General features: G+C 42.8%; 1 protein-coding gene across 1 annotated transcript in view; it reads right to left on the minus strand.

The window, feature by feature from the left end:
- The window catches only part of PDGFRA (platelet derived growth factor receptor alpha), a 52,147-nt gene that overhangs the window by 22,811 nt on the left and 17,430 nt on the right, over window positions 1–11,906 (minus strand). Inside the window, 5 exon segments of the mRNA XM_033159933.1 lie at window positions 1,146–1,335; window positions 1,428–1,599; window positions 3,486–3,616; window positions 5,409–5,675; window positions 11,528–11,842. Coding sequence (XP_033015824.1) covers window positions 1,146–1,335; window positions 1,428–1,599; window positions 3,486–3,616; window positions 5,409–5,675; window positions 11,528–11,842 — 1,075 coding nt within the window.

An 11,906-nucleotide genomic window follows, 5' to 3' on the forward strand; every position in this document is an offset into this window, starting at 1 on the left:
GATCAGACTAAATTTGGCCTGTGTTAATTTCACACATTATCAATGCAAGGGTAGTTCTGTCCCCTTTTTGCTTGCCTGAGAAGGGGTGTGTGTGTGTGTGTGTGTGTGCGTGCGTGTGCGCGCGTGCGCCTGTAATACTCTGAAGCAACACATAAACAAAACAAAAACCCATAACATTTTACATTTATGAGGTGATCTGATTAGTGAAGTGAAGGCCTTGCGAGGGGTATAGTAAAATTTAACAGGAGAAATTATTTTTTCCATTTTCTTCTGCGGGCTTTTTGGAGGGAGGACTGAAAAAAATGTATGAAATATTATCTCTTTCAGAATGAGATGAATGCTTTAAACCAATGTTTAATGTAAGACAATCTACCATGTTATGGAATATATTTTAGTAGAACTTAAGTAGATAAAGCAAAAGTACTCTGGGAGAAAAAAAATGTATGCTACACTTTACATGGTAATCTTCAAATTTCTCTTGAGTCACACCCTATTTCTCTAACAGCCTGGTTCTATGCATGGAATTGTAGCCTTATTTTATTATACCTACCTGAGAGTAAGCCCAGCGCACTTAGTGGGTTGTATCCAACAAAGTTGCAAAAGCTGACAATTAAGGATTGTGACAATGGAATAGGGAGGTAAGCAATTTCCCCCTCCCCATGCCGTCCCTTGGAGGGGTGGGAGAGTCTCCAGAGCAGATATGAGGATACACTCACCTGTACTGTCAGCTGAGTGACACTGTTGGACACAACCCAAGGAGATTTGGCTTTTGAGTAGACAAGGACACAACAAACTGTAAGCATGCAGCCCTAGGAGTAAACCCTACTGAAGTCACCTGGAGATATGTCTGAGTAAACATGCATAGAATCATCCTGCACATCTTATAATAAATCAGAAGGAGAAGCAAGCAATACTTCTTAAAACCTGTATGAAGCCAAATAAAGGTTTGAAAAATGTGCAAAGATAGGAATAGTAGAGGAACTGGAGAACCAAGAATCTGCCAAGTGGAATTTTGAGAGAGATACAGAACAGGCTGCAGATTCTCTAGAGGAGAGACCAATCTATTTCCAAAGAGATACTCTGGTTTGCAAATGGAGAACTGGACAACTAAAACCTACAAATTCCTTGGCAAGCATTTTCTTTACCTCGTCTCCTGGATCTGCTTGGACTTAGTGACAATCTCCGTGAGATTCTCCATCAGAGTCACATTGTCCTTCAGCCAAAACATTTTTGGCTCTGGGTATGCATGCACATCAACTACAAATTTTTTAACTTCATGAAGATTGACAGCTTCCATGGGGTTAAAATGGGGTTCCAGATGAATGAACCCTTTATCTGTAGGAGGACAAAGGTTTCCATGAGTATCTCTCAATGATAGTTGGCATGCTCAATTGAGAACAACAAAGGAAACTAGAAACAGACTGTACCATGAACTGTGATCACGACTCTTTTTGTTTTCTTAAAATCTTTGGTCACATGAAGAGCAGCACATTCATAATCTCCACTGTCCTTCACTGAAGCATCTGGAATGGTCAGGTTGTAAACCAGCTTCTGGGTTGGAATTTTGATGTCCTCAAGTGAAATTGTACCTTTGTTCTTCTGCATAGTTAAAGGATCGAAAAACTTGGTCAAACAACATGGCCACAGAAAACAACTTGGCACCCTTAAGATCCATCATCAGTTTCCATGTTTCACAAAGACCCTCAGAGAAAGCCCTATAGTAGATCCCATCTTCATCTCAAGGTCAAATGGGCAAAGAGTCAAAGACTTCTTCACTAGTAGACAGGGCACTTTAGGTGGTGGCTCCATATCTGTATCACAGGAGGCATATACACCTCTTCTTTGCAGATTGGGAATAATCATGCACACAGTACCTTGCTTGCATGTGAAAGACTGCAGTCATACACGCTGTCTATAACAGCCAAAGGAATTCAATTACAAATTATTTTTTATACTGTGAATATTAAAAAATTAGGCCCAAACCTAGAATTAGTACATTTGAAAATCCACAGCATGTCCACAGTGCTGAATGCTAATGAGGTTGAAAAGGAAGACAGCTAACTGGGATCACAGTAATTTATTTCCATTCAAGTGGCAATGCTACTGATTTTTGTTCCAATTACTTATTCAGGTTTTCAGGAAGCAAAATTAATTCATAATACCTCCCCCGCCACAAAAAACCCCATCCCAAACACCTCAGTTTCTGTGATTTAGGCAATTGTCAAAGGAAGGATTCTTTGATCTAATAGATCAAACTACAGCACAGCCTTCCTCAAAGGTGGTGAAAAAAATCGGAAGCAGTGGGAATAGCTAGATCTCTTGATGAATATGGAAACTAACAAAATTGGGGCCTACACAAAAATACTTTTTCTGAGAACTAAAATTGATGTTAAGTAGAAGCACACTGTCCAACTTTTTATTTTCTGAAATCGCGAGAGTGCCAGACCAAAAAAGGGACATCTGGGATCAAAACAGACGCCGGGTTTGGTTTCTGTGATCCATGATGTCCAGGTTAAAACAGGCCAGTTGGCGGGTCTGATAGAAGCCAAGAATGAGGTCAAAACATTTTTTATAAAAACCAAAATCTTATTTATGGTATTGCTCGTTTATCTACTTAATCACATGGCACATTATGGACATGGAGAAAAGAAAATCTTAGCAGCAGAATCAGAATGAATGGGACTAGGAATACACTATCATAAATCTATGCATGGGATCTATTCTCAGTTCACTTTGGCCCAATATGACAATTTATGAGATTTATCATTCTCTTGTCTTTCTGCTGAGGTAGCTGTGATAAACACTAAGTTGGATCCAAATGATGTAGGTCACACTTGGTTCCCATCAAAACCAATGGGATTTAAGGTAGTCATGACTAACTGTTCACATCGATATCAATGGGACCTAAGTGTGACGACCGTCGTCTGGCTCCAAGCCATTGTGATTAATTATCCACTCTTCCTTTTTATCTCTGCAATAACTTTCTGAAGCAGGATTAGTCCCAATCCAGCACTTTAAGATCCTCCACTGCACTAGCTCCCAGTGAACTCTGGTGTGCTGTGCTTCAGAGAAGAATCAGCCCATCTGATTACGACTTGAAGTCATTTGTAGAGAGCCATATTCTCACATCTACAGAAGTGTAACATGTGGGCAGCTCCAGAAACACTCTGTTTTTTGTTCTATTATGTTTTCCAGGTTTGAGGGGAGTGCTATTACTCTACAACCACTGTCCCACTTCCTGTCAACCTCATATGTTACTCATCTCCTCCTAACATCTTGTAAAGTTCTGCAGGTTTACTAACAATAAAGTCTTGGTTCATGATACCCAGCTTATGCAACAAGAAAATGCTCTCTCATCTGTCATTATTCTATTTGTTATTTTTATTTTTTACCCCCCCCAAAAAAAATCCCCCTGAAACCCCACCCACAGTTTTCTTCGGTCACTTATTCAACAACAAGCATTGGGGGGGGGGGGAGATATTTACCACTTTCCCTGGATAATTCCACTGTAAGTTCACAACTTCGTTATCCAAGACCACACACGTTACAACAATGGTTTCTCCTGTCTTATACACGGTCTTAGGGGATTCGATCTCAACATGAAGATGTGATGTAGCTGGAAGAGGAAAAAGAGAATTAGCACATTTAAGAAATGTTTTGCACATCACAGAGGTTCTTTTGAACAATTTGGTCTGAGTACTTGTTGAGGGGGGCCTTTGCACTAAGGCACAGGGATAAGTCCGTTAAAATAAGCCACGGTGCTTTCAGAAACCAGCATTCAACAATTGACATGATTCTTGTCAGGTGTTCCACAATGTAAGGCAGTGGCTTTCAACCAGTGTGCTGTGGCACCCTGGGGTGCCTTGAATGATAGTCAGGGGTGCTGCGGGCAACACTGCCCTCTGTACCTCTTTCCTCCCCCCCCCCATGCCCTATTGCGTCTCTGCCTCCCAAAGGATTGCAAAGCTGTTTGTTGCAGCAGCCCTGGCTACAAGCTCCGCAGGCGAATGGTGCCTCTGGGGTTGGCCAGAGGGTGCTGGTTGCCAGGAGCTGAGGTGGCCTCAAAGTAAGCAAGCAAGTGCGTGAGGGAGCCCAGCCAGCCAGCCAGCCTACCAGCCTTTGCTGTTGGGAATGGACAGACAAGCAGGAGGCCGGGCAGGCAGGCGATACGCTGGCCTTTCTTGTGTGCAATGCCTGCCTAGGAGCTGAGTGCCCAGCACTGAAGGAGAGCCTTTCCACCATGCAGGCCCAGCAGTGCCCGCTGCTGTCACTGCTGCCTCCCAAGGTAAGTAATTTGCTGGCCTCACATTCACCTTTGGCCAGTCTCCGTCAGACTGCTAAATCTGGGGGGCATCATCTTTCCAGGCCCCTGTGGGGCAGCATGAGGAGACACCTCCCTTGGGGCAGGGGGTGGGGCGGGGTTCAGGTCAGTTCAAATGGGGAGAGGCGGTCCTTGAGATATTGTGGTCCTGAGCTGTTTAATGCTTTATAGGTCAAAAACAGCACTTTGCATTGGGTCCAGAAACTAATTGGGAACTGGTGCACTCCAGCTAGGATTGCCCTTGTGTGCCCAAACCATCCTGTCCCAGTGAGCAACCTGACCGCTGAATTCTGCAAAAGCTGAAGTTTCTGGTCTATCTTTTGTGGGAATGTTCAGGGAGGCAGGAGAGGATATATTGTTTATTAATATCCTTCCTAACTTGCATTAGCAAGTTCTATAATTTAGCAGAGTTTTACATTCCCCTTTTAAACGCACAGCAGATAGCTGGTTGCAGGCTTGTGTAAGCCTCTCACTATCATACAATTCAGTATTGGATTGTATGTTTCTGGTAAGTTCCCTTTTATCCCTCTTAAAAGAATAAACACATGACCATCTTATTTAAAGTCAATAAAAGTTGTTTACTCACGTCAGTTCACAGTTGGATCCCTGAAGGCAGACTTAGATACAAATATATACATGTGGATCTACCCCATATGGGAGACTTGATCCCAATGCCTCTGCTAGCTGAGAAGTTAGCAGTGCATTTTTAGCTAAGAAGCTGGTCCAATGAAGGAGGAAGTGAAAAACAGAGAGTGTGGCAGCATGACTTGTCCTTTTGTTACCTGGACAGGTAAAGGTCATGGCCACCTCTAGTCACATGCAAAGGAAGGGTGTTCCAGCCAGGATGAAACAGGAAGTTTTCGACTGGCTGGACCAAACATTCCCCTGCATGTCTTCTCTAGGAAAACAAGGAATGTTGTGTTTGACTGCTCTCAGTGGATTACACCCCACATCTTTAGAGGCAGCCCCACATAAAATGCATTGCAGAGATCTATGGAAAGGACAAATGAGTTTTTCACTCATGCTTCAAGGGCATGAGTGAAAAGCTCATTTGTCCTTTCCATACAGAAAAGGTGATAAGAAATACCTTTGTAAATATAGATGACAAATTCACCGGACAGGAACTCCACTCCCTTAACGGTAGTCTTGCACAGATAGGAGCCTGCAGAGAAGTTTCCAATGAAGCCCTGTCTGTTGTCATAAAAGGCATACACGATTTTCCCTTCGCTGGTCATCAAAGTTACTTGGGCGTTGGGGTCACTTGTCCGGCAAGGGATGGTGGAGGACTCTTCTTCTTCAGTGATGACAATGAACTCCTCTTCTGGGAATGTCGGAACAAAGGGAACAGCTGGATCTGTGAAGAGGGAGATATGTTGAACCATCAACCAGGCTAGAGGAGTAAGTGACTTTAATATCTGGTGACTCAATCCTGTACCCTCTGTGTGTGAAGCTCAGCAGCTCCCACAGATCTCTGTTAAAACCCTCCCTTACACTGGCAACATAGGGACATAGGAGGCTAGAACCATAGAATTTTAGAGCTGGAAGAGAGCACAAGGGTCAGCTAGTCCTACCACCTACAATGCAGGAATCTTTTGCCCAACATGGGGCTTGAACCCACAACCCTGAGATTAAGAGTCTCATGCTCTGCTGGAATCAGGCCATCTAGCTACATACTGTCTACACAGGCTGGTAGTGTCTCTCCAGGATTTCAGAGAGGCAGTCCTCCCAGCCCTCCCTCCTATGTGCAAAGGAGATGTTCTGCTACTGAGCTATGGTCATTCAGTCATCTTCAGAATGTGGTTGGAAACGGCACGCATAACATGGTGAAGTGTCGCTTTAAAATTCAAGTGATAGCTCCTATAAATATGCCAGCTTAAACAACAACACCAGCAACAATCTAAGGCGGTCTCGTAAATCGTCATTATCATGTTCATGCAAACTGATGCAATCTTTAAAATGCACATCATCAATGGCTGAGCGGGAATGGGACCTCTGCTACCATGAAGAACAGTTGCTAAGAGGGCAAAAGCCTTCATGTTGTAACATGGCAGTGCAAACCTTCCTTCAGGTCGGGAAAGGATTGGGGAAAGGATGTACAGTGGTACCTCGAGTTACAAACACCTCAGGTTACAAACGCTTCAGGTTACAAACTCCGCTAACCTGGAGGAGTTACCTTGAGTTGAGAACTTTGCCCCAGGATGAGAACGGAAATCGTGTGCCGATGGCACAGCGGCAGCAAGAAGCCCCATTAGCAAAAGCACGCCTCTAGTTAAGAACACTTTCAGGTTAAGAACGGACCTCCGGAACGAATTAAGTTCATAACTAGAGGTACCACTGTATTTATTTGCTAAACATGTCCAAATTCAGTAGCAACCAAAGTTTTCCATTCCAGATTGTAAAGTGTGTGTGTGCGCGCGTGTGTGTGTGCATGCGTGCCTGCATGCTGCAATTCCACAGAAACACTGCAGATGTGGTAGAGGTTACTGAATTTAGATTCCAAAGAATCACAGCTTTATTTCTTTTCTTTTCCACAAGCAGGTTTCTAGCCCTTTTGATTGCTAGTGTGCAAAGTTTCCTTCCTTCCTTCCTTCCTTCCTTCCTTCCTTCCTTCCTTCCTTCCTTCCTTTTGCAAAGTGTTTATTTTGCAAAACATTTTTTCCTATTTAAATAATACAGTTTCTTTCAGTCACGGACAGAGGCAAGCAGCTGTAAGGAAGGAACTTGAAGCCATTAGGAACTGTTTTTCTAGATCAGATCAAAGTCTATCTAGTCCAGCATCCTGTTTTCCATAACAGCCAGCCAATGACTTTTAATAGGTTTCTTTTTATTTTTGAGGCATGGTTGAAAGCAGTTGGAAAATACTTCAAAAGCCAGAGAATTGCTGAATAAGATTTGCAGCTGCCAGAGGGTGGAGCTGTAGTGCCCTGTATTAAGGCTGAGCAAAACAGTGGTCACAATGAACCACAATGAACTCAAACCGTGAGTCATGAAGCTGGCTTGTTAAAACAACCCAGAGTTTGTTTCAAAGCTAGATCCCTAGTCCGTATGTAACACTAAGCCAATATTCTTTGGAAGTGAAGGTAATCTTAGATGGAGAGGGGAGTGTGAGAGTCTGATGCTTTGCTCAGGCACATTGAGGCTTGTTCTCATAATGCTATACCAGTCTTCTCCAAACGGGTGCTTTCCAGATGTTTTGGACTACAACTTCCTTCAGCCCCAGCTGCCATTGCCAGCGTTCAGGGTGACGATTTAAATTCCAATCCCAACCTTTCTCCCGAAGGAGTTGAAGGTAGCTAACAACATTAAAAAAAAAAAAAAACCAAAAACAAAACCAGAACCAATCACATGTCATTTCGTGACAGCAGTCATGAAATTAGAAGACGCCTGCTTCTTGGGAGAAAAGCAATGACAAACCTAGACAGCATCTTAAAAAGCAAAGACATCACCTTGCCGACAAAGGTCCATATAGTTAAAGCTATGGTTTTCCCAGTAGTAATGTACGGAAGTGAGAGCTGGACCATAAAGAAGGCTGATCGCTTTCATCAAGAAGAATTGATGCTTTTGAATTATGGTGCTGGAGGAGACTCTTGAGAGTCCCATGGATCAAACATATCCATTCTCAAAGAAATCAGCCCTGAGTGCTCACTAGAAGGACAGATCCTGAAGTTGAGGCTCCAGTACTTTGGCCACCTCATGAGAAGAGAAGTCTCCCTAGAAAAGACCCTGATGTTGGGAAAGATGGAGGGCACAAGGAGAAGGGGACGACAGAGGATGAGATGGTTGGACAGTGTTCTCAAAACTACTAACATGAGTTTGGCCAAACTGCGAGAAGCAGTGAAGGATAGGCGTGCCTGGCATGCTCTGGTCCATGGGGTCACGAAGAGTCGGACACGACTGAATGACTGAACAACAACAACAACAACAACATTTTTTAAACAAAAACAAAAACAAAACCAGAACCAATCACATTACAACCATAATCAAGGCAATGAACGATGGGAAATGTAGTCTGAAATGTCTGGAGTCCAAAACGAAAGCTGCACCAACCACTGTTTAGTATGATGTGCAAACTTGGCCTTTATAGTGTCACTCTTGGGGACTTTGGGGGAAAGAAAACGGTAGGAGCAAGGAGGAACTCTGGGTGGCAGTGATGAGTTTCACCTCTGGATTTTCCCTTCTCTCAAATTGGAAAGAGGGGGTTCGGTTGCCCTATCACACACACACACACCGAAACCCTGAAATACTAGCTGAAAGCTCCCACACCTCTCTGGATAGCTGCATACTATTCTCAGAAATAACACATGGTAAAAAAAAAAATTCAGAATGAAGAATGCAATGTACGAGAAATTATGCAAATCAGAATCCAGTTTTTTCTTGCCACAGAAATGGGGGTGACAGAACTGGCCCTTAGTGCAGTGTATGTATAGCCCGGTTTATAGCCCATTAACTTTTAAAGCACCCTTTGGTCTAAAGAGAAAGAAACCACATCTCCTAGTGTTTCACATTTTACCATAATACGGTATTATGCTTAGAAATCCAGTTCTTATTGAAATCTATCTTGTAAAAATAAAGAAAATTGTACTACAAGCATGGGATGTCTTGTATCAAGTTTTTTTTTTTGGGGGGGCAGGCAATTGACTATATAGAAGTCCGAACCCAGCTGACAAAGGAATTTGTAATGTGCACTGTGAGACCTTCTAGCAATCATTCAAACCTAGCAGCACATAAACTTGCATTCCACAAAAGTAATGCATTTGCTTTCCCCCCGCAAATGGTATTCTCACAGCTTCCCCCGCCCCAATTGCCTTGGGACTGATCCAGTGCACAGACTTTAAATGCTTTCTGCTTCTAATAAAGAAAATGGCTTCCACCTGTGCTTTCAAAATTCTTATGTGGGGGGAGGGAATATATGGGTTCCTTGAAAAAATATACTGTTCGTGATGGAAAGAGACATTTTAATTTGAATAATAGAGAAAGAAGAAGTTTAAGATCTTCAACACTGGCAGCTTGTTTTTTTTAGTCCATGGGGAAAATCTCAGTCAAGCAGTAATCACTTCTCTGGGCAAGGAGAAATGCCACAAGCAGTCCCGCTGTAACTACCCCATTAAACAATGGCAAAACTGTAGCATATATTTGCCGGTTGGTTTCGTAAAGGCAAGAAGGCTGCTCTAAACTCGACAGGATGAAGCCCTGGGTATCTCTGTCTATCAGGCCAATCAATCGTAATTCATTCATTGGTTGTTCTGCTCATGGAAGACAAACTTTGGAATGCAATGCATGTGCTTTGTGGTTCTCAAACTACTGCTAAGTCCCCTGTTTATATAGATCCTTGGGGTGCACCTTAGTTTCAGAAAGTAATGTGAGACTAATTACCCCACATTACTTTTCAATGCAAAAACTTAAATGTGAGAAACTAACAAGAGTACCATATATATAAAAAGTTTCACATGTTAGTTTTACCTAGAAGGCATTGTATTGCATTGAAAATGAAAACATTCCTGAAATGGTACAAGGGACAAGAGGAAGGAGAAAACTGTGGAACTGAAAAGACATGCCAACTCTCCAACCTGAAGCTTAGAAACATAAGTTCCATATCTTACAAGAAGTCTCCAATGATCAAACAGAACCCCCTTTCCAAACTGTCCTTTGTCTGGTGGCTTGGGGGACAGAATGTTCACAACTGTCATGGTATTTGCAGGGGGGGGAACAAGAGAAAAGCAGTTGTATCTCTCTATTGCCTATAAAATGGATTCCCCTTTGGCCAATCTGTAACAAATCCAGTAAGTATGATGCTGTAGGCAGGGGTGTAGCAGAATGCCTGTGAATGTTCTGCCATTTGGATCGAACACACCAATGTCATAGGTAGGAGAATAGAGGATGCATCTTGGCTGAAATCAATGTAAAAACGGAGGTGAAATTAAAACTGAGAATAACCAATGTGGAGTGAGACGAATGTAAATGAAATGAAAATGAAACTTCAGTGGTACCTTGGTTTACGAACTCAATCCGTTCCGGATGTCCATTCTTAAACCGAAACCATTCTTAACCCGAGGCACGCTTTCCCGAATGAGGCCTCCCACTGCCGGTGCCCTTCCACCGTGCGGCTTCCATTCTTAGAACGAGGCAAAGTTCACAAACTGGGACACTACTTCCGGTTTTGCAGAGTTCATAAACCGTATAATTCGTAAACAGGGCTGTTCTTAAACCAAGGTACCACTGTAAACCCTGGCCTTCAGAAAGTGAAAGTAAATTAAGCATTTTCAAGCGCACACCCTAAATAGTTTTGAAAAGATTCAAGATGCATTCACTAATTCTAAAGCTATCTAAGCTATCTAAGGGAAGGTTTTTTGCACTGGGGTTCAGAAAATCTTGGGGTTCCTAGGAAGCTTTATTAAAGGCTCCTCAATGGATGAGAATGTTAGTAGTACTTTAATATCATCAAGCTTACTTGGAAGGTCATTTGTTTCACACGTTATGCACAGCTACAGAGGACTGTTGGATGGCAAATCCACACCATGATCAACTCCCGCCCGGAAACCAATGTCCCAACTGTGGAAGGACATGTGGATCCAGAATTGGCCTCCATAGTCACTTACGGATTTGTTGTTAAGACCATGCTTATGGAAGACAATCTTACAGGGAAGTTTAGGGAAGTTTTTAATGTTTAATAGACTATTGTATTTTAATATTCTGTTGGAAGCCACCCAGAGTGGCTGGGGAAACTGAGTATTATTACTCGGCTACTAGCTATCGCCAAAGAAGAATTCTGTAGGGTACAAATAAAGCCCAGCAGATTCTGGGAACTGCAAACTGAGCATAGTTTGGTTCCTTTTACAGTGCACACGGGAATTTGCACGCAGGAATTACCAGCAGAAAAGTTGATATGGAAAGGGTTCCCTGATGTTAGAACAGTGTGAAGTTACTTTGCATTGGAACAAGTCAAGTTTGGACTAATCCCACAAAATTCATCCCCATTTGGTTAGTGTGGCATGCTCTTTGATTGTGACCTTTGGCCAGTTCAGGTTTGAAAATCTAAACATAGGAAAGGCTCTGAACTGGATTTATATGCAACTTCTAACATTGTGTGTTTTGATCTATAGAAAGAACCAGCATGGTAATGTTCAGTTGCTCCACAACCTTCTCTGTCAAAGAGGTTTCGCTATCATGGAGGCTTTATCATAGATACAATGAAAGGAATCAACTCACCTGGCACAAAGACATAGATGTCCTTCCCCTCCACCTCACCATCTTCCTCTTGAGAATGGTTGTAGTAGCAAGTGTACAATCCAGTGTGAGAAGCAGAAGCATTTGCCACATCAAGCACAGTCACAAACAGGCCGCTGTTGTTCTCCTCGCTTTTGAGGTCTATGGTATGGTTGCCATCAGGTATGGGATGTTGCCAGCTGACTTCACTGTCTCCAGAACATTTCAGGGTGAAAGGGGAATTCAGCTGCACAATCATTTCATCATTGTTCGGCAGAATATTTGGAAGCAAAGACTGGCAAGAGGCTAGCCATGGCCCTGTGAAAATAAAAGTATAACATTTTCTCATTGGAATTTTGGGAGGAAATGATCACCTGCTCAT

The sequence above is a fragment of the Lacerta agilis genome, chromosome 9, assembly GCF_009819535.1.
Source record: "Lacerta agilis isolate rLacAgi1 chromosome 9, rLacAgi1.pri, whole genome shotgun sequence".
NCBI lineage: Eukaryota > Metazoa > Chordata > Lepidosauria > Squamata > Lacertidae > Lacerta > Lacerta agilis.